Source organism: Gadus macrocephalus, chromosome 16 (genome assembly GCF_031168955.1).
Source record: "Gadus macrocephalus chromosome 16, ASM3116895v1".
In the NCBI taxonomy this organism is placed as follows: Eukaryota; Metazoa; Chordata; class Actinopteri; order Gadiformes; family Gadidae; genus Gadus; species Gadus macrocephalus.
Genome location: NC_082397.1, coordinates 11,500,759 through 11,524,831, shown reverse-complemented (window position 1 = coordinate 11,524,831; position 24,073 = coordinate 11,500,759). Strand labels below are relative to the sequence as shown.

The following is a 24,073-nucleotide window of genomic DNA, read 5'->3' as shown; positions in this document are numbered from 1 at the left end:
GTGTGTGTAGCCCCCCGCTATGTGTTTAGGGGGTCTCGTCTCCTCTCGCTCGCTCTCCGTCGCTCGCCCTGTCTGGACGCTCGGTTCCTGTCTGGTTACTCTCTCTCTCTCTCTCTCTCTCTCTCGCTCTCTTGCTCTCTTGCTCTCTTGCTCTCTTGCTCTCTCGCTCTCTTGCTCTCTCGCTCTCTCTCTCTCTGCCTCTGCCATATATTTTTTTCTTCCAGTCTGTGAAGCTTCTCTCTCGGTTCATTTCTCATTTTGCTTTAATCTCACCTGCGCCCCGTTTTCTAGTCTCATTTTTTCTTTTCATCCTATCGGTTCATCCCCTCGCTCAATGCATCTCTTTATCTCTCTCTATCGCTCTCTCTCTCTCTCTCTCTCTCTCTCTCTCTCTCTCTCTCTCTCTCTCTCTCTCTGTCCCTCTCTCGCCCTGATTCTCTCTCTCTCCCTTCCTATCTCTCGCTCTCTCTCTCTGTCGCACTCACTCTAGCTCTCTCTCCCTCTATCTTGCCCTGGTTCTCTCGTCCCCTCTCTCTCTCCCCCTCTCTCTCCATGGCTCTATCTCCAGTCATCCTAACTCTCTCTGTTTTTCTATTTCTAATCTCCCGTGGAGCCGGCAGCCATAGGGGAAACACAACACGGCCTCCCCCCAAAACAAGGATACTCCAGCGGTAGGAGAGAGAGAGAGAGAGAGAGAGAGAGAGAGACAGCTGATCTCCTCCCATCGCTCCCTCAGAGAGAGAGACAGAGAGAGGGAGAGAGGGAGAGAGAGAGAGAGAGAGAGAGAGAGACAGAGAGAGAGAGACAGAGAGACAGAGAGACAGAGAGACAGACAGACAGACAGACAGACAGACAGACAGACGTAACGTTTTTTACCCGACGGCCCGTCGCAGCCCCGTTAGAACGGAGACGACCAATCAGGCGTGTGACGCCGTTCAGACTGACCCCGGTGGTCACATGACGACCTATACATATCAGGGTGGGATGGACACACCTGGAGCCACACCAGCCCCCCCATTGCCCGTCCGTGAAATAACGAATCCTACTATGGCCACGCAAAGACCCCGAAAAGACACGCCACAGACGTCAACCCTAGCTTTGATTCTACTGTCTATGGATTCGACTACCGCGCTTTTACTGGCTTGTTATAATCTGTTAGGGTTAGGGCTAGAGCTCTTTTGTGACGCTCTCGAATGCTCACAGCAAGGGCACCATAGAGTTCTAAAATGTCCAGTTGAGTTGCATGCAACCCAGCCAATCGCAGACTGAGTAGGGCGGGTCTTGGCATGGCCATAGTAGGATTCGTAAATTCGCCACCCGTCCGGCAAGTCTCTCGCGGTCTCACGCCCCGACACCCAGAGGTTCATCTCAGCTCATCTGTATTCTGCTTGGCAACACGTAGCCCGCGGCTAGCGGTGTAGCTTCTTTCAACACACGTTATAAAGGATGAGGCATGAAGCAGAGGGGACGGCTCTAATGAGAACATGGTTGATGCGTGTGTGTTTGTGTGTCTGCGGTTGTGTGTGTTTGTGTGTTTCCTCGTGTTTCTGTGTGTATGGGGGTGTTTCTGTCTGTGAGTGTGTAGGTGTGTGTATGTGTTTGTGCATGTGTGGTGTGGGCGCCTGGTCTGTGATGCTCAACAGTGGGATAACCAATCGGAACAGAAACAGGGTTGGCAGTGAAATCAAACTTATGACATTTATTTATAAAGGTGGGGGGAAAAGGGAGGGGGGCAAAAGGCAACTCAAATCTTCACCGGGTCGGCGGTTGATGTCAGGATGCTCTGTCTGGCTCTTCCTGTCATCGGGGGCAGAGAGAGAGAGAGACAGGCCAAGCTTAGTGGGGTCTGTGGTCCCTGCCACTGACCTCTTCGCCCAGGCTCGGCTCTTGGTTCTTCTTGGGAGTTTTGGGGGTTCCTCTTCAGCTGCAGGCCTTCTCTCTCGTATCAGCACGGCACAATTTACACAGATCAAAGAAACAGTCCTTCAGCCAACTTGGACATCATTTCACTATAAGGGTTCACTTGGGTCAAGAGGGTTGGCCACAGGCCTCTTACCACAAGACTGGCCTAGTGTGTGTCTGGTCTCCACACGCTCCTCCAGCCAGTCTGTCTTCAGCTTGTTCTGGTGGGGTTGAAAGGCCTCCTGATTGCCGGGCTAACTCTGCACACCTGTGAGTGATAAGCTGAGACACCTGAGTAGGGCGGCGTCTCTATGACACAGCTTTTAGGGTAGTACCTCCCCCAACACCCCACCCCTTGGCCGCCTTTGGCTGCCTTTGTGGCCGCCTTTGGCTGACTTTGTGGCCACCATTTGGCCATGTGGGGCACTGCTCACCGGCTGGGCCATCACAGTGGATGTTCATCCGTGTATTTGTATGTATATTTGCGCTTGTGTGTGGGTGTGTGTATATGTGTGTAACAAAGTCTATACTAACCATAAGGGATCACACACTTACCGTCCACCACATACAACACTCTACACACGCTAACCCATTGCTCTTCTGACTCCGTCCTCATCCACCCGTTACATTATTATTATTATAACCTTTATTCAACCACGTTTGGTCTCATTGAGATTAAAATCTCGATTACAAGAGAGACCTGGTCAAGATGGACAGCAGTACACAGTTCCAACATAAAACACAAGACAAGTACAAGTTCAATACTAAATGCAATAGTAATCATACATTTAGATCAGAGTCCGACATCAATGTCTTTACAACAGCTTTATCTTCACTAAGAGTAACTAGGTCTTGAAGCTTGAGCTTTTTCGGCAGGTTATTCCAGGAAGATGTTGTAAAAACCTTGAAGGCCCTTTTTCCCAGTTCTGTCCGCGCTTCAGCAACAGTCATAAGGACCATGTCCTGAGGCCATAACCCATGGGGGTTTATGGCGTGCGTTGTCTGTTCAGCAACACACACTCTGCGCCACACCCTCTCTGCTCTCGTATATTCACAGCCCTCGGCTGCAGTCGTCCCTCTGATGGAGGGGCCTGTCGCAGGGGGGGTGCATCATTTGCTATTTTGTGTTTTTTCTTGTGTGTGTGTGTGTGTGTGTGTGTGTGTGTGTGTGTGTGTGTGTGTGTGTGTGTGTGTGTGTGTGTGTGTGTGTGTGTGTTTTTTGGGGGGGGGTGGGGGGTGCGGGGGTCAGTTGGTTGTTTATTTGTGTGGATTTCCTTTCGGCACACATTTTTACCATCTGTGATAGAATATGTCCATGAAGGAGGGAGACGGAGAGAGGGATGGAGAGAGAGAGGGAGGGAGAGAGACACAGAGAGAAGGGAGAGAGAGAGAGAGGGAGGGAGAAAGAGAGAGAGAGTGAGAGAGGGAGGGAAAGAGAGGGAGAGAGAAAGAGAGAGAGGGAGGGAGAGACCGAGAGAGAAACAGAGGGAGAGGGTGGGCTGTACAGAAGGGTTTGATAATCAAAATGAAGGAACTCAGGTTTCTTATCGCCTCCTATGTGACAGGGCTGCTGATGGCATGGGGCCATTTGGCTCGTTACCAGCCTCGGCTGGAGTGGAGACGTTGATTTGACAGGAGAATATTCAGTGCCTGGGAGAGTCAACACGGAGCCGGGGTGACACCTTATAGGGTGCCACGCTGATTGGCTAATGAGGCAGGCGTCAATGCAAATATGCACAGGTAGCTGGGGAGAATTGGGGGCAGATGCCTTTTTATGTGACTGACTGTGTGTGTGTGTGTGTGTGTGTGTGTGTGCGTGTGTGTGTGTGGACATGCCTCTCCCCCCCTGCTGAGGGGTTAATGATTTGCTATCAATGCAAACGATATGGACAGGTTCCAGGGGAACTAGTGGGCTGATGCCTGTTTTTGTGACTGATTGCTGTCTGTGTATGTATTTGTGTTTGTGTCTATGTATGTATGAACGCATGTGTGTGGACACGTGTGAGCACTGATTGTTTGTTTTATGAGTGTGTATGAGAGCGTGTGTGTGTGTGTGTGTGTATGAGTGTGAGCGTGTTTGGTGTGTGTGTATGAGAGCATGTGTGTGGACATGTATGAGCACTGATTGTTTGTTTGTATATAAGTGTGTATGAGAGCATGTGTGTGTGTGTATGAGTGTGAGCGTGTGTGTCTCCCTGTATGTGCCTGTTAGTAAGTCCTCATCGTTGATTACACGGTTCACCATCGAACACGGTGGGGGGGGGGGGGGGGGGGTTCTCTCAGGGCTCCGTCCGCGGTCGGAGCGACAGGTCCGTGACGAGGCGCCGGCGAGCAGATGGCGGCCCCGGTTAGCATGCGGCCGGTGTGCCAGGGGTGTAGAACGGACTGTTCACCCTGGCACCAGGTGGCCCTGGCGCTGTGAAGAGCTCTCCTACAGGTCCTCCACCGCACAGTTGTGGATCTCCGGTGGGGCCGCAGCCGGAACCGCGGCATCGTTGACACGGACACAGCGCATGGTTCATATCGGCCTCATTAGCATCGACGCCGGTCCGATGTTTTCAGTACTCCGATATATTCCGTACTCCGATGTCCTCGGTACTCCGATGCACTTGGTACTCCGATGATCTCGGTACTCCGATGCAATCGGTACTCCGATGCACTCTGTACTCCGATACTCTCCGTACTCCGATGTTCTCCGTACTCCGAGGTTCTCAGCGGCCGGCCACGGCCGAGGAGAGGTCGCTGACTGGGTTGTGATTGATTGGGACAAGACGCTACGAGGCTACAGCGAGTCCTTGGGCTACGATGGCACACGCCTCCCTCAGAGAGTCAATGCCCTCGGTTTAAAATAGACATGCCTTGCATGCTTGGACGGTGATGCAAGCGAAAGGACGCTACGGTGATGCTACCGAAAGGACGCTACAGTGATGCTCCTGAAAGGACTCTACTGTGATGCTACCGAAAGGACGCTACAGTGATGCTCCTGAAAGGACTCTACTGTGATGCTACCGAAAGGACTCTGCTGTGATGCTACCGAAAGGACGCCACGGTGATGCTACCGAAAGGACTCTACTGTGATGCTACCGAAAGGACTCTGCTGTGATGCTACCGAAAGGACGCAACGGTGATGCTACCGAAAGGACTCTACTGTGATGCTACCGAAAGGACGCAACGGTGATGCTACCGAAAGGACACAACGGTGATGCTACCGAAAGGACGCTAGGGTGATGCTACCGAAAGGACTCTACTTTAATGCTACCGAAAGGTCTCTACTGTGATGCTACCGAAAGGACTCTACTGTGATGCTAGCGAAAGAACTCTACGGTGATGCTACTGAAAGAACTCTACGGTGATGCTACTGAAAGGACGCTACGGTGATGCTACCGAAAGGACCCTACGATGTTGCTAGCGAAAGGACGCTACGGTGATGCTACCGAAAGGTCGCTACGGTTTTATATAAATCCGTCAGGCCTAGGATTCTAGCAGAAATCCAATTAGCATGTCGTTAAAGTGACATGTGACTTGAAATGTGGTTCTACACGTTTCCCAGGGAGTTTAGTGGAACGGGTATATTGGGGGTATATTTTGAGGATGAGTGCAGCTTTTTGCATCTCATTGTGATTCTGTGCTCATGTCTCCGTCTGCCTGACACAGAATGATGAATCTGTCATGTTGGCAAACGTATTGTTGGCTTAGGAAATGAAGAGAGGAAGACAGCGTGACGCAAGGACATACAAAAAGATAGGTTGGAGAATAACAAGGATGAAAACATGCATCGATGAATGACTCTGAATGAGAGATTGAACAGCAGAGTCATTCCAGTGTCATGCCAGGATAAGCGCATATATTTAGATGAATTTGCCACCTGTTAATTAAATTTACATTTAGAGCATTTAGAAGACACTTTTATCCAAAGCGACTTAGCAATAAGTACATCTTTCAAAAGAAGGTGAAGCATTATTTTGTTAATTCTATTGTTCAGATAAACATTTAGACAAAGAGCATTGCAATAGAGAAACGTGTTTCTCTATTTCAAGATGATTGGTATCATCTTGTTTTGTCACGCTGTACAGGTCCTCATGTAACCGTTATATTTATCGGAAACGGCGTGAGTGTGAGCCAAGCCAAGCAGGCCTGTTGGAGAATTCATAATCACAGATATTAAAAATACCATTGTTCCATGTTGATCCATTCCTCTGTGTATTGACAGGTAGCAGGCTAACATCTGTTTCGGTGCGATCTTCATGTTGAGGCTTACATTGACCAAGAAATGAACAGATGCATTTCTTTTAGCTGTGATTTGGAGAAGTCGCAGTGAACCACACATGGGTAAAGAACCCATTAACGGTCATCCTTATGCACTCGGCTAATCAATTTTTTTCTCCAGCTGTGCCCTTTTCATAGCTCAATGGCCACTCCATTATTAATATCTGGGTGTCCTCAGGTTTAAATAGAAAGATTAGAAGATCTTTCTCCCCTCTCTCCCCTCTCCCCCCTATTTCTCCCCTCTCTCCCCCTCTAGCCCCATCCCTCTATCACCCTTCTCTCCCCTGACTTACTCAAGGGGGTGAGATGGGGATATTGAGGAGGAAGATGGGAGACAGGGGTGTGATAGCAGAGAGGAGAAAGAGGGGAAAGTTGGGGAGAATTGGGCGAAAGGGAGGGGGGCGAGAGGGAGGTGAAAGAGAGAGAAAGAGAGGGGGAGAGAAGGGGTGTGGAGGGAGAGTTGGATAGAGAGATGGGGTAGAAGGGGAAAGAGAGGAGAATGATTTCATATTAGTACAAAAATGGTGGATCAGTGTTTGTTGTTAGAAGAGAAACAGTTGACCTGACTTCGTCTGTCCTCAACACATACATAATTAAACACACGTACGTACACAGAGCATAGCATAGAATGTTATTTGTCTGAGAAGCTCTATGAGATGGGATATTAATGTTTGGGAACATTGATCAAGACTGCAATGTCTTCTGACCCAAACACAAAGCAAATAACATTTGGATTATGTTATTAAATGCTTGAATGCTCAGTGGATAAAAATAAATCCAGGCATTCCCATGTTTGTTGGGCATTAGGGGGATTCTTGGTTCATTTGTCCATCTTAAGGAGAAACGAGAAAGTGTCTCCATTGATTTCTTCTGTTACTTTGTGCCAGAAATAGAGCAGCTGGCTGCAGCTCTGGGAGAGAGAGAGAGAGAGAGAGAGGGAGAGGGAGAGGGAGAGGGAGAGAGAGAGTTGGGGAGGGAGAGAGAGAGAGAGTTGGGGAGAGAGTGAGAGAGTGAGTTGGGGAGAGAGTGAGAGAGTGAGTTGGGGAGAGAGTGAGAGAGTGAGTTGGGGAGAGAGAGAGAAAGAGAGAGAGAGAGAGATTGGGGAGAGGGAGGGAGGTAGTGGTAGGTAGAGATTGGTAGAGAGAGGGAGAGAGAGGTAAACATGACGGGGTAGCTGTGGCAGGGATAACATGAGGGACCGGTTCCAGAGACAGAAGAAGCTTGAGAGAGAGGAGAGAGACAGAGAGGTCCACATAGACAGACAGGCTGTGGGATGGCTATGGAGAAGTGATGGCCTGACAGCCGGTGGGCGTGCGAGACCCACCCCTGACACTCGTTTCCAGACGAGTGAGTTGAGATAAACAACTAGTATGCAGAGCAGAGTGCCAGAGAGCAAGAGACACTGACAGAGAGAGAGAGAGAGTGCGATCAATAGAGAGAGAGAGAGAGAGAGAGAGACCGAGAGGGAGAGAGATTGATCGATATAGAGGGTGAGAGAGAGCGAGAGAGAGAAATGTTTGGCAGATTTCATCATCAGAGAGAGAAAGAGAACAATAGACTGGACAGATTCCCATGGGTGGTGCATCAGGGTGGAGTCTGGGTATAGGTGGTGCAGCAGCCCACTCCTCTCACAGTATTGACCTGATCCTGCGGTTGTGACACTGCAGGGCGACACCCTAAGCTAGCAAGAAGCCGAGCGTCGTTCCTCAGGTTTATATTGGATGGGGTCTTCTGATCAATGGCAGGCAGATAACCTCTGCGACCACTGGCTGGCCGGCTGGAAGACTCAACCGAAGTTACTGAACTTAAATTGCCCACTCTTTGTCATCTATCTATCTATCTATCTATCTATCTATCTATCTATCTATCTATCTATCTATCTATCTATCTATCTATCTATCTATCTATCTATCTATCTATCTATCTATCTATCTATCTATCTATCTATCTATCTATCTATCTATCTATCTATCTATCTATCTATCTATCTACCTACCTACCTACCTACCTACCTACCTACCTACCTACCTACCTATTAATATATACTGTGGAAACCCGGCACGGTGAGCGAACCACCTCCTCCCAAACAGGACACAACTTCGACGGGAAAAAAGCCAAAAAGGCATGTTTAATCCTAAACATAACAAAAAGTCTCTGAAAACACAAAAGAACGAAAAACCTTGGAGGAATCAACGGTCCCATCCTTTGTGGGTGGAATCCCGTCACCCACGAGGACCGGTCTCTCCGTAAGGAGCCACATGGCTGGGAGAGCCCCGAATGAGTGGAGAAGCAGGCTATTTAAGCCCTGCTTCTCCACCTGTTCCACAGGTGTTCTCCATGTCCTTAATTGGCCCGGGCCGGGTTGCCACAATACACAGAGATATCTATCTATATCTCTGTGTAACTATATGTATCTATGTGCATCTCTGTGTAACTTTCTGTATCTCTGTGTATCTCTAACTCTCTGTGTGTCTCTGTGTAACTCTCTGTATCTCTGTGCATCTCTGTGTAACTCTCTGTAACTGTATCTCTGTGTGTCTCTCTAGCTGTGTTTCTTACAGATGTACTGTATCTCCGTGTAACTCTCTGTAACTGTATCTCTGTGTGTCTCTCTAGCTGTGTTTCTTACAGATGTACTGTATCTCCGTGTAACTCTCTGTAACTGTATCTCTGTGTGTCTCTCTAGCTGTGTTTCTTACAGATGTACTGTATCTCCGTGTAACTCTCTGTAACTGTATCTCTGTGTGTCTCTCTAGCTGTGTTTCTTACAGATGTACTGTATCTCTGTGTAACTCTGTAACTGTATCTCTGTGTGTCTCTCTAGCTGTGTTTCTTACAGATGTACTGTATCTCTGTGTAACTCTCTGTAACTGTATCTCTGTGTGTCTCTCTAGCTGTGTTTCTTACAGATGTACTGTATCTCTGTGTAACTCTCTGTAACTGTATCTCTGTGTGTCTCTCTAGCTGTGTTTCTTACAGATGTACTGTATCTCTGTGTAACTCTCTGTAACTGTATCTCTGTGTGTCTCTCTAGCTGTGTTTCTTACAGATGTACTGTATCTCTGTGTAACTCTCTGTAACTGTATCTCTGTGTGTCTCTCTAGCTGTGTTTCTTACAGATGTACTGTATCTCTGTGTAACTCTCTGTAACTGTATCTCTGTGTCTCTCTAGCTGTGTTTCTTACAGATGTACTGTATCTCTGTGTAACTCTCTGTAACTGTATCTCTGTGTGTCTCTCTAGCTGTGTTTCTTACAGATGTACTGTATCTCTGTGTAACTCTGTAACTGTATCTCTGTGTGTCTCTCTAGCTGTGTTTCTTACAGATGTACTGTATCTCTGTGTAACTCTCTGTAACTGTATCTCTGTGTGTCTCTCTAGCTGTGTTTCTTACAGATGTACTGTATCTCTGTGTAACTCTCTGTAACTGTATCTCTGTGTGTCTCTCTAGCTGTGTTTCTTACAGATGTACTGTATCTCTGTGTAACTCTCTGTAACTGTATCTCTGTGTGTCTCTCTAGCTGTGTTTCTTACAGATGTACTGTATCTCTGTGTAACTCTCTGTAACTGTATCTCTGTGTGTCTCTCTAGCTGTGTTTCTTACAGATGTACTGTATCTCCGTGTAACTCTCTGTAACTGTATCTCTGTGTGTCTCTCTAGCTGTGTTTCTTACAGATGTACTGTATCTCTGTGTAACTCTCTGTAACTGTATCTCTGTGTGTCTCTCTAGCTGTGTTTCTTACAGATGTACTGTATCTCTGTGTAACTCTCTGTAACTGTACCTCTGTGTGTCTCTCTAGCTGTGTTTCTTACAGATGTACTGTATCTCTGTGTAACTCTCTGTAACTGTATCTCTGTGTGTCTCTCTAGCTGTGTTTCTTACAGATGTACTGTATCTCTGTGTAACTCTCTGTAACTGTATCTCTGTGTGTCTCTCTAGCTGTGTTTCTTACAGATGTACTGTATCTCTGTGTAACTCTGTAACTGTATCTCTGTGTGTCTCTCTAGCTGTGTTTCTTACAGATGTACTGTATCTCCGTGTAACTCTCTGTAACTGTATCTCTGTGTGTCTGTCTAGCTGTGTTTCTTACAGATGTACTGTATCTCCGTGTAACTCTCTGTAACTGTATCTCTGTGTGTCTCTCTAGCTGTGTTTCTTACAGATGTACTGTATCTCTGTGTAACTCTCTGTAACTGTGTCTCTGTGTGTCTCTCTAGCTGTGTTTCTTACAGATGTACTGTATCTCTGTGTAACTCTCTGTAACTGTATCTCTGTGTGTCTGTCTAGCTGTGTTTCTTACAGATGTACTGTATCTCTGTGTAACTCTGTAACTGTGTCTCTGTGTGTCTCTCTAGCTGTGTTTCTTACAGATGTACTGTATCTCTGTGTAACTCTCTGTAACTGTATCTCTGTGTGTCTGTCTAGCTGTGTTTCTTACAGATGTACTGTATCTCTGTGTAACTCTCTGTAACTGTGTCTCTGTGTGTCTCTCTAGCTGTGTTTCTTACAGATGTACTGTATCTCTGTGTAACTCTCTGTAACTGTATCTCTGTGTCTCTCTAGCTGTGTTTCTTACAGCTGTTCTGTGTCTTCCCTCCCCTCCAGCGGGTCGATACCACCTGGGGGACCCCCGCTGTCCCCCCCAGAACAGCATAGATGGTCTGGAGGACACCCCGGTAGGTCTACAGCTACAGTCGGCCACACACACAGCACACACAGTACACACAGCACTGAGCACACACGTCAAACTCCTGCACTAGCTCTGGATGGAGGATGGATAGACAGATAGATAGACAGGCAAACAGAGAGTCAGTCACTCAGTTAGACAGACAGACAGAGAGAGAGGGGGGTATGGACGGGGGACTGACACACAGAGAGAGAGAGAGAGAGAGAGAGAGAGAGAGAGAGAGAGAGAGAGAGAGAGAGAGAGAGAGAGAGAGAGAGAGAGAGAGAGAGAGAGAGAGAGAGAGAGAGAGAGAGAGAGAGAGAGAGAGAGAGAGAGAGAGAGAGAGAGAGAGAGAGAGAGAGAGAGAGAGATGGAAATAACATCTACCAGGAACATCCAAAAATGTATCCACAAGGAAACAAAATAGGAATAAGGATATTGAGAGAATAAACCTGTAAACATAAAATACTGAAGTTACCTAACGTTCACCAGCCCTGTTGCATCATAACAGGGCAAAGCCACTATTAGTTGAAGCCACGAGAGAGAGAGAGAGAGAGAGAGAGAGAGAGAGAGAGAGAGAGAGAGAGAGAGAGAGAGAGCGAGACCGAGACCTCTGCACTCAACAGCTGAGTGCCAAGCTCAGCCCATGACCTCCACACCTCTCCCTCGCCCCTCTCCTCAGAAGAAGTGCCGGTCCCACGTGCTGCTGCTGGTGGTCCACGGCGGCAACATCCTCGACACGGCCAGCGGGGACCCCAGCGCCAAGGCGGGCGACGCCGCCACGCTGGCCTCCGTGCTGGAGAAGGTGACGCGGGCGCACTTCAAGGCGGCGGCGGAGCACGTGGTGATCCGCCTGGTGCCCTGCCCGGCCGTCTGCGCCGAGGCCTTCTCCCTCGTCTCACAGTAAGATGGACGCCGAGCCGGGGGGGCCGGGGGGTGGTCAATTTATATTTAGGGCGTTTCAATACAATTATACCCCCAGATTTGGGAAGACCGTGATCACTCTCGCAGCAAAAGGCACGCAACACTGTCCTTATTATGTAGATATAGTCACATCAATTTAAACATGGGAAACTCCACTACAAGCACACATGAGTCATTTTTACACACACCAAACACAACTCAAACACCAAGCATATTAATTAGACAAATTAGACAATTAAAAATAGGCTGGAGCTTAAGAGGTAAAACTTAATTAAATTAAATTAAAAAAATAATTATAGCCCTTAATAACAGGTACAGTCTCAAAGGGCTTAACAAAGAGAAACAGCAATATATCGCGTCGGTACAGTAAGGAGGTTCATAGAACCAGGTGCCGAGCACTAAGAATCACTGGGTTAACCCATTCCTTGGATACAGCAAAGATAGCTAAGATAAGATCCTACACGATGCCAAGTGCTATTTTTAAGTGCCAGGACGTACAACACACAATAAGTGCGTACATTAAGTGCCAGGACGTACAACATACAATACGTGTGTGGGGGGTGGGGGGATAAGGGAGCGATATGCAGAGTCTAGTTGAACTCTGTTGAACAAGTGAGTCTTGAGTCTTTTGTGAGAGCTGGTGAGCAAGGGAAGGAGACAGACACAGAATATAAATCTCTCGATTCAGCTAGATGGAAAGGGCGCTGTTGGCATGGGAAGTGAGGGGCCCGAAGCAGAAAGTAAAATGATGTCTTTCTCTGTCTCTATGTACTCGAGGAACTCTCTCTCTCTCTCTTGCTTGTTCCCTTTCTGTGTTTCTCTCTGGGCGCCATCATTCTCATTCCCCTCGCCGGTCGATCCCACAGTATTGTTGTCTCTATCCATCTCGAACACTGTCTCTCCATCCCTCTACTCCACTCTCTCTTGTTCAGGAGTGTCGCTTCGTGACTCATCGCGGTCGTGTTTGCAGACTTTCTGTTTTCTTTCTGAATTGAGTTTTTTTGTTGTTCTCTCAAAACCATGTGTTCATTTATTTGCATATTTTTCTGGTTAACTTTCCCATCATGGAAAGTAAAACGCTGCTGTACTTTGGGGGTGTTCACGAGGGGATGCATTCAGCCCGGTGACGTCCTGTTGTAGACATTTTGAGGCACCGTTGAACAGCAGGGATGGAGTTTAATTGACCCTGGGGAATACCGACCGATGATTCACCTGCCTTACCTACAGAGCCAGATGGTCAAAGGGAATCCCACATGAAGGTTAATGAGGAGAGAATATCGCCTCGGGATCCCTAAACGGACACATGGACACGGACACACACACACACACAAACACACACGCACACACACACACACACACACACACACACACACACACACACACACACACACACACACACACACACACACACACACACACACACACACACACACACACACAGATAGAAACACACACACACACACACACAGATAGAAACAGACACACATACACACACACACACACACACACACACATACACACACACACACACACACACACACACACACACACACACACACACACACACACACACACACACACACCCACAGCAATGTTAAAACACATAATTTCTTTGCCACAATGAACATGTGGCCCTTGTGGAATGCTCATTTCCCCGCTGCTGCTGCTGTTTTTAATTGCTAACTCTTCCCATCAGTTAAAGTTACGGCCGCTGGGAAATGCCATTACCATCTCTCTCTCTCTCTCTGGAGGTTGGAAGGATTTGTTGTGATTGTTGGCTATAATCTGTTCCATCTACTGAGCTAATACTTGTGCTCTTTTGGATGTAAGATGGAAATTCTTCAGGATCAGAAGGTGTCTAAACATGATTGCCTAATCGTCCTCTTTCGAGTTCCACTGGTTAAGCAGGGCTTCCCATAGACTGGAGCAGCCACCCATGCTAAGAACGTGGTCCAGGGACCCAAACCCTGCGTCGGGAATGATCAAGGACTTAATTCCAGCGAGACCTTGTTCATATGCAACATTGTTTTCGTTCTTTGACACGTTAAGAGTTCTATTTCGTACCCATGGTGATCTTGGAAAAAAAGACTCAGACTTCGTTTCATCCAGAGCGATACGTTGCGGAGTGAGCAACCTTACCGGGCAACCTGGTGGTCTATTTCCTACCCATGGTGATCTTGGATAGTGATCTGCAACTCTTCCTCCGAGAGATTGTCTAGTATTCGACCCATACCCCCATGCTCCCTGGAACCTTTTCACCAAACCTGATCCGTTCCAGTGCTCCTGGGTCAGAATTTGTCACGTCCTTTTACCAATCAAGCAGTTACTAATGCCGCTTTTCCACTGCATGGTACCAGCTCGACACGACTCGACACGACTCGACTCAGCTCGCATTTTTTGCGTTTCCACCGCGGTACCATGGTATCTGGTACCTGAAGTGGCTGCTTTTTCTAGTACCTACTCGCTCTAGGTTCCAAGCGAGCTGAGCCGATGCTAAAAGGTGACGTCGGCAGACGGCCGGCGACTGATTGGCCAGAGAGTGTGACGAAGTCACGAGAGCGACATGGCAACCATGCTGGTAACATCCATAGCAGCGCCGCAGCCAACATGTTCCACTTCTCCAACTTCTTCAACATGCCAGCTAATAATAGTAATGCGATCGATGTCCTCCATTGTTGTTATGTGGGTTCTGTCCATGTGTGGGTTGCGTATGTGTTGTTTGCGTCGCGTACACAAATACGTCACGGCCCTTTCGCGCAGCCGACCCCGCCCACGTCCAGGAGGTACTATTTGCGGTGGAAAAGCACCCGTGCTGCTACCGTGTCGAGTCGTGTCGTGTCGAGTCGTGTCGAGTCGAGCTACATGTGCGGTGGAAAAGCGGCATAAGAAGCTTGTATCCCAACAGTGGATTGAGATGACTTCGCTCTCTGAGACAAATCAGGCTGCAGACATGGGGATACAAACCCAGTACCTTTAGTCTGGGAGACAGTGATCAGGACCCTATCTCCTCGGTCTTGAACTGGAATCACTGTAGAGATGGTTACCGTGTGTAAAAGACGTGGGTCGGGGAAAGCGTAACAGTGCTAGGACGTGTGGCTAGGCGGCAGGCCTGTCCACTATCACCCCTGAGGGACAGACTCAGCCTTCATTTCCTCCTGCAGGCATTAGCCCCAGCAGCTTAGTCCTCTCCACTCCCCTCTCTGAGAAGCTGCCAATTCCCATAATCAAGCGGGTGTATTTATCTACTTGTGCTGTGTCTCGTCCTTCCTCGGGCCAGCCTGAGCTCATCTCCACAGCGTTCCAGACGCAGGGACTGCATTAGCGTCGGTGAGGTCTGGGCCTGTGCAGAGATGCAGCTACCCGCTGATCATCTATTTTGACGTGTCTGGCTTGGAGAGCGATATTCAGCAGTATTGATCCCCCTTCATTAATATGCTGAGGCTCTTCCCAGATCATTCAGCCATGGCCTGGCTGTGGAGACACAGGGCTGGTGGGCGGGGGTCTGGGGTTCTGCCGGGGGCTACTGTGGTGTTGGCAACAGGGGGGGTTGGGACTCGGGGGAAGGGCAGTGTGACCTGATTCAGCTCAGAGGGTCGACATCCTTTTCTGCTTCTTCTTGCTGTCACTCATCCACTCTTAAAATATAGAAAGGAACCACTTCCACTGGAGTCCCCCGAGGACTGAGGCACTGCCACACGTGCCGGTCCCCCTTGTGAACGCAAGACACGCGGCTGTGCACGCTTTGCAACCCAGGCACATCCGAGAGCACGAGTGAACCGACGCACAGAAGACGTTGATCTCCATGTTTAATACGACCTTGTGGTTTAATGACAACCTTTGTGTTTTACATGACACAGGAGATTAACGCCATCACATGACACAGGAAATAAACGTGATCATATGACATAGGGGATAATCGTCATCACATGACACAGGGGATAAAATGTCATTGTCACGTAAATATGTTTTCAGGTTGTCATGGCGCATGACAACCTGAACAAGAGGAGAATAACTTGTTTCTAAACAAGAGGAGAATAACTTGTTGGAGCATGAGGAGAGGATATTAGCCTCTTCGCTGTTGCAGTAGTCTGGCTGAACGGAAGTGGACAGCGTAGCGTCGAATTTCACCGCTACTCCTCCCCTTCCGGTTGCTGGCATTTCCCCCAGGCACTATTTTGCATGGACACCGCTGCTGCTTCCCGGGCTTAGCCCCCCCCCTAGACGATTGTGATTGGTTTAAATAAATAGAAACAGGCCCGCCCAGTTTCCCCACGGATAGACGGCTCGAGGTAGCGTGGTTCCAGACCATTCGACTTGCTGTAGTTTGGTCTGGCTTTGTGAGACTACTGTTGCAGAGAAGTTTGAGAGACACTACTGATTACACATCCATAGTAGGGCAGTACGATATATTGTTTTCGTATGTGAGATATTGGTATCTCTGGACTTGTGATATTAAGAAAATATCGTGCTGCCCTAATCCATGGCCACAATAATCAACTGGTAATAAACACTGTAAACGTGCTTTTCACTGCTTGACCACAGGAAGGGAAAACGTATTTTCCTGCGACAATTTACGCAGCAGCGAACTGAAGATGAACCAATCGTCTCCGTGGTGCGACCGTATATCCACACACAGGTTCAGCATCAAACTCCCTCATACCCACGTGTCGTTTAGTGTGGACCTTACGCCCTGACTGAAGAGAGCAGCGTATACAAACAGCTGATGCAACAGGCTGCCTCGCCCGTCCTCCTGACCCCCAGACCCTTCAACAACAGCACACTCTGGCTGCCTCGTTCGTGCTCACAGAGGTTCTGCCTTCATACACCAACGCAGCAGTAAACAGGACGCAGTAGCTGAGCAGCGCTGGCTTCAGTTAATGCCTCAGTGTGCCTCTAAAAACAGCTTGACGATTGCCGCTTTGGAGTTTGACTCTGTGTGCCAGAATCCACTTTAGAGGCAAGCAGCCATTGTGCCGGCAGGGTGGAGTGCCCCTGTTGCATGCTGGGAGTTGCGATGAGTGGGAAATTAACCCCAAGGTGCGAAGGTGTGGGGAACTCTTAACGCGTCAAAGAACGAAAACAATGTTGCATATGAACAAGGTCTCGCTTGAATTCAGTCCTTGATAATTCACAACGCAGGGTTTGGGTCCCTGGAGAATCGATGGATGTTTTCAGTGTGTGTTCGTGTGTGTGTGTGTGTTAAACAAGACTGAACTGCTCATTATGAGCTCTGTCAGCTAATGAAGAGCCATGGCAGGGCAAGGGCGATTCACACTCACACACACATGGGAACACAAACACACACCAATACACACACTCTGTGAAGCACACACTCCAACACAGACACGTATAGAAACACCCACCCACACACCCCATACACACACCGAACACTTAGAAAAACACACAATAAACACACACACTCACACATAGAAACACACACACACCCCATACACACAGAGATACACTTAGAAACACTTACAAACCCAATACACACACACAATCACACACACACACACACACACACACACACACACACACACACACACACACACACACACACACACACACACACACACACACACACACACACACACACACACACACACACACCTAAATAATATCCCATCCCAAATCCTTGTATCACATCCAATTAAGATGTACAAAAAACTATTCTGAAATTGATTTTGTTTCAGAGCCACTGGGCTCCATTCCACACACACTGTGTCTGGAATAAACAAACACAAGAACAGACAAAAGAACTACCGAACACTGGCCCAGAGTACCATGAACCGTACACAGTCCTCCTCCGAGAGAGCAGGAGTCATGGCGCAGGGCGGCACACATCTCTTCACTGCACACCATCTTCTTCATGTGCGGCACCGGAGGGTTGCTAGTTCGATCCCTGGCTCTTCCTAGCTCAGTGTCGAGGTGTCCCTGAGCAAGGCACCTCACCCTAACCGCCCCCAACGAGCTGGCTGTCGCCTTGCATGGTTGACACCGCCGTAGGTGTGTGAATGTGTGCAGGAATGGGCGAAGGTTAGGCAATATTGTAAAGCACTTTGTGTGGCCTCGGTTAGAAATGCGCCGTCCGTTTAGCATTTATCATTCACACAGTGGGACGGCCTCGCTGTTATCTACAACCAGGGCCAGGCAGACGTTACCCTCTGAGACCGAGGCTCTCAGCGCCGACGGCGCGTCCTGGAATGACCCAGGCCAGGGCGAGCGCGTCATCGAGGCCGATGCCAAGAAACGAGCAGAGCAATTAAGCGAGGCAGCACCAATTAATTCATAATTTCTTCCTCGCAATCGACATCAGGCACGAGAATCAGGGCAAGGGTGGGTGGCAGGGTGGAAGCGTGATGGGGTGTAGCTCCCTCCCTCTCCCCTGATCTCTGGATCTCCCACGCAATCTCTCCCTTTTCCTCTGCCTCCCTCTTTCTCTTTCTCCCTCCCTCTCCCTTCTCTCTCCTTCACTCTTGCCCTCTTACTTTTTCTCCCTCCCTTCTCCTCTCTCCATCTCTCTGCCTCCATTTCCCTTCGTCCTCCTCTTTCTCGCTCTCTTTCTCCCTCTCCTTCACTCTTTCTCCCTCCCTCTCCTCACTCTCTCTTACTCCCTCTGTCTACCTCTCTCTCCCTCCCTCACTCTCGTCCTACCCCAATCTCTCTCTCCTACTCTCTCTCTGGGCTGAGTTGGCAGAGCTCCCCTTGTCCCATTGAGAAGTCCTTATTGGTTGAGTCGTCCTACTCATCCCCACTTGGGCCTTGTACTTACTGCAGTATAAGCACCAGTAATGTAATGGAGTCACTCAAGCCCCCCTTCATATATAGGGCAGCAGTGAACCTGCCATCTTGGAGTATCTCAACCATCAAACAAACAGCTATAGGAGGATATACTGGCAGGAGGAAATGTCAGGCATGGCCAGACTTCTGAAGTGACACCCTGGAAGTCTGCCTCCTCAGACACTGATGTGTTATGAGTGTTATCAGCGTCACATTAGGAGTGTGGATTGGATTGTTTCATCGGTGGTTAAGTACAATGACGAGTGAATAAGTGAGGGTTGATCAGTGACATGCTACGTATCACACATGTTAACTGGTTGTCTGCAAAACATAGAATGCAAAACTCAATATGCAAGCCGTAATTATTGTGAAAGTTAGCTGAGAGAAATGGGAGGAGGAGGTGTTGGAGTAAATACCTGTCTCCCTACAGGGGGTCATTTAATGAATGTACTTATTACTAGCTCTGCCATCATTGTAATAATTATCTCCTAATTATTCCAAACATTCATATTTCGGGGGATTAGAATAATTATATACAGTGTCCTATGAGTAACCATGTGTGAAGCCCAGATTTAAGGCTTTCCTCTCTTTCTCTTTCTACCTCACTCTTTTACTCTCTCTCTCCATCGCCCTCTTTCTACCTCGCTTTATTTTACTCTCTCTCCGCCTCACTCTTTCTAACTCACTTTATTTTACTCTCTCTCTTTGTACCTCGCTTTCTTTTACTAATCAAGCTCTGACTATGGCTGGCCTCCCTCCTCCTCAGAATGAGCTAGATATATTCTCCGCCCGGCGACAGCAGACACAACTCAGCACAGTTAGCCCCGTGAAACCACAGCCTCTAAATCAAAGGAATAAGGAGGTCTCTCTGCAGGTACGGGTCAAGAATTAACAATAGTTGTTGTAGCAAACGTCAATTCCACACTCCACCTAGGTGACTTATTTTGGGCTTCTCCAGATAACGGACGCAGGGTGGTGGTGTTAAAAATCTAGTTCATTACAATTGTTTGATATTGAACATGGCAAGGGTGCTCCGCTGCCATGCAGTAGATCTCCTGGATGTGTGTGGTGATGGCTGGTTGAACCTGTCTGGTGGGCAGCCAAACCCAGCCCCTGACTCCAGTCAGACACGGCCAGGTGAGGCTGCTTAAACCAGCCATCGTCCACGCACACTCCCACAGTTGTCTTTGAGTGGAAGAATCTACCAGCCAAGTGTTTGTTTTGGTACGTAACCCTGAACTCTTGGATGTTACATTTAGACCCATAGTTTTGAAGTCGATAACTGTTAGCCTCCCTGATTCGTGTGGTTAGTGTATTATTAGTATTAGTCCTCATGTATTGTGTTGTTTTGGCCGTTCTGCTTGAACTGATTTAGATTGTAAAGCACAGGCTGTGTTGCTGGGTGAATCAATTTAACGTTGCTTCCTTATGTTATTGAAATATACAATATCCTGATTCACGCATTTTGAACCCGTCAACGTATTTCTGGAATTAATCGAATCAATCGCAGGTGCTAAATCCAAGCAGCATGCTGATTCCCTGCCTCTGCATCTCTACGTTAAGAACGATTTCCGCTGTTTATAAAGACTGACATTTTAACTTGATCTTCTTAATTAAAATTAATGAATTCGAGCAAGGTTATTTAAAATGCGATATTTGGAAAGTATATATATATATATTTAAAAAAAAAAATCTTAATGAGGGAGAGACAGAGACAGAGCTGGAGAGAAACGGATGGCCTCACAACTGATTCGATTTGCCGGCGTGAATAATGAATTGTTTGCTGGAAGGTGTTGTGGCGTTGTGTGTTGTGTCAAGCTGCTTTAACGCTCTGTGTCTGGTGAACCCGGCACCCGGTAAGGCCTCGGGAGAGAAGGTAATTGAAGTGATTTCCTCCTCGCACACAGTGTGTCTGTGTGTGTGTGTGTGTGTGTGTGATTGCATATGTGTGTGTGTGGTATGTGGTTGGGTGTGTGTTTTTCTGAGTGTCTGGTAGTGTGTGTGTGTGTGTGTGTGTGTGTGTGTGTGTGTGTGTGTGTGTGTGTGTGTGTGTGTGTGTGCGTGTGTGTGGTTGCGTATGTGGCTGTGTGTGTTTGGGTGTGTGTGGTTTGGTCTGTATGGTTGTGTGTGTGTGTGTGGATAAGGACCTGTTCATTGAAAGTGATCAGAGGGTGGTGGAGTGTAACAATCACAGCAAGGGCACGGCTGTCATTAACACGAGCAACGTTCCTTCGTTACCTGCAGCTGGCCTCTACGGCCACCTTGTGTAGCAGCACTTATCTCTGCCTCTCATGTGTGAGGACCTCGTGGTTGTCGAGGAAAGTGGTCGAGTGCAGCGGTTCCCAACCTTGGACTCCAGGTGTGCCACTAAGTCGTCATCAAGAGGTTACACAGACCACCTCAATGCAAACGGTCACCAGTAGATGAATACGCAGGCAGTGGAGGAGCAGAGAGGACCCCAGAGTGACCCCTTTGATACACATCAAACTGCAGGAGGGTCCTGGCCAGGGGGGAGAGGGGAGAGAGAAAGTCAGCAACGCTGCTCATGCTCCCAGTTGGGTCATTTAGCAACCCACCAAACATCAATGATGTTGTTCCATAATCCAATGGAAAGGATTATGGAATGCAGAAAATGACAAGATTTTGGAAACATAACAAGCAATAATATTATATTTACTGAATGATATTCATATGTATACATTTTTAATGATCCATACTTTTTCTATTGGTAATGTGCACATTTCAGGAATGTAATCGGACGTAGCACCTGCAGTTGAAAAACAGTTATTCAGAGTATAGGGCTGCAAACACTGTACAATGTTCCTTGCTCAGGTTTGAATATGTTGTGTTTTATCAGGGCTGTTTTAATCATAGAAACAGCCTTTCTCCACAACATGGTGCTCCCTTGGTGCTCCACAACATGCAGGGAGAGAACGTGTGTTTACTTGGCAGACAGCGGTGACGACGCAGACTGAATCTAATGTGGGAGCAGCACCATCCCCACGGCCGAACCTTTGTTTTCCCCGGTTATTCACACGGCAGACTCTCTCCCGTCGTAGCCGAGTCACCGTCATTATGCAGACCTGTAATGACATACAGCACATAACGGCATTGTGCCTTTTCTTCCCCTCCATTTTGTCTTTGGAGAGCCCCGGGGTAGAGGGGGCACTCTGCCACCGCAGCGACAGAAGTGTGTGTTGGTAGACAGCGTCTCCACTCCAGAGGGACTGGGTGAGAGGCACCGCGCACAGGGGGAAACCGGAGTGACAACTGAACGCATGTCTCTCTACTCGCTTCTTCACTGAAAAACAATCCTCTGAGGAGGAGGAAGAGGAGGAGGAGGAGGAGAGTCTGCTCGGTTCTGCAGAGAATGGAAACATAAAATGTAAAGCTTGTTCTGTCGGGTGGAGGTTTGTGTTCCAGGCATCTCTCCTCTGGTTAATGAGTGTTCTGCCCGAAACCTCGTTAAGGGGAACGGTGTTCACCTGAGCTACCTCGTTAGGGGAACGGGGTACACCTGAGTTACCTCATTAGGGGGGGTGGTCTCACCACCTCAGCCCCCGCCTGCAGGTACATTGGATGCATAGCGCCATATAAGGGGATTATTTGTTTATCAACACGGCAGATGCATGCGCAGAAATGCATGCATCGCAAAAAGAAAATGTGTTTGACAGGCTGCCATGGTTATCTCCGTGTGGTTCATTTGCAGTTGCGGTGTTAATTAGCGATGCTGTCAGCTTACTGCAATCAGAAAACGCGGTTAGACCCTATAGTATCTGTGGTATAAAGGTTGGGACGAATTTCAAATTATAAATATGTACACTTTATGTTGAAATTTTAGACCATCGTGATTCCCATTGAAACGAATGGCGCGGTGATTATTCTTCAAAACGAGAGCCGGTAAATTGTGAAAAATGAATTAAACTGTTATTTTGAAAGGAACAGGAAGTCGCGCGTGTTATTCGTTGTTGTTGATTCAGAGGATTCTGATTGGCTTGCATGGCTTTATCCTTCTCCCTACACTGCCGCTCATGGGTTTGGCATAGTTATAATGGCGCTTGACGCCGTATTTATGCGGGTTGATGTAAATTACAAGTTAGCTGAGAGAATCGTTACACGGAGGGGGGGGGGGGGGGGGGGGGGAATATTTGTTTCTCTAAATATCCTGTTATGCATAAACGTGGCCTTGGTAGGCAGGTGGACGGATCTATCCAGCGTACATCTAGGTGGAGAGGCCCATATGTGATGTCACTAAAACACAGGAAAAAGCAGATTTTCAAACGGCTAATCACACACACACCTGGTGGTGTAGTATCACCCTTTGACCTGCCCTGTCAGGTTGATAAATCGAATGCTTTGGGTTCTGTTTTTTGTTCAGCGAGTGAGTAACTCTAAGAAGGGCACTCTTTTCATTTGAGTAATGTGTGATGGTAGCAAAAACATATTAACTTCAATCTGTGGACCTCCATTACCATTATTATTCTCATTTAGCCGCTTCATCAGTACTGGTGTAAGGTTTTCTCCATGATGTTGTGATTATTATTTTCTTGATTTTTCAGCGGCGTTCAATGCAATTCAGCCAGACATACTGCTGGAAAAAATGATTGACTTAAAAACTCCTTTGTACATCAGTCCATTCTATTACTGATCAAACTAAGACGACATTCCAGCGCATTTATGATTCCATGGGTATTAGTCTTCGTATGTCTTTGTAAATTGCCTTACCTGTCATTTGTGTTTTGTGTGCTCTGTGGGCTGTGCCATGTCATGTGTCATGTGTCTGTACTTGTGTCTTTCTTGTCAATACCTGTGCTTGCCTATCTGTCATCTGTGCTGCTTGTGAATCGCTGTGCTTTCATGTCATGTGTCATTTGTACTTGTTTACGTGTAATGTCCTAAATGTTTTGAGGGGCCTTCCCAGGGACGCGAAACGATTTTTTTGTGCCCTACTGACAAATAAAGTATTATCGTATCGTATCGTATATGATTAATGTGTCTTGTGTTTAAACCTGCACAGATGTTATTTTAGATTTGAAGCATCCTATCACATCTTTTACGTTCTGGGCTTTTGAGTTGTCGGGGTGTTGCATTCTGAAGGCAGAACCCACAGTTTGTACAGTCTGGATTAGATTATGCACTTTGTGCATTGGGACATTTGGTGCGCTTTAGTATGGACTTTAACAATGTACCAATTACCTAGGCTGGCTAGCCCCGCCCATTCTGCCGGTGCCTTGAGTTCGCCTTGCAGAAGGGTCTGGAGAAGAGCAATACATTTCTTTCTGCTTCCGATAAGTATTTGCGGGAGCCAATCACCAAGCTGGCTTTTCCCCCTGGCGCGCTATTGGCTGGTTTAACACAATGACAACAGGGAAGCGGCGGCAAGCAGCCAATTGCGAGTCATTTGAACTAGGCCCATTGATCACGCCTCTTGTGCTGAAGAAAATGATGGCAGCTTCCCCGGACCAACGTGCAATCTACGATTGAGCTTGGTCTGGCAATAGCCAGGCTACCAATTACCATGAATACAGAATCAT

At 47.8% G+C, this 24,073-nt stretch overlaps 1 protein-coding gene across 1 annotated transcript in view; it reads left to right on the top strand.

The window, feature by feature from the left end:
* The window catches only part of pitpnm3 (PITPNM family member 3), an 87,793-nt gene that overhangs the window by 24,020 nt on the left and 39,700 nt on the right, over positions 1–24,073 (top strand). Inside the window, 2 exon segments of the mRNA XM_060074550.1 lie at positions 10,775–10,845; positions 11,518–11,738. Coding sequence (XP_059930533.1) covers positions 10,775–10,845; positions 11,518–11,738 — 292 coding nt within the window.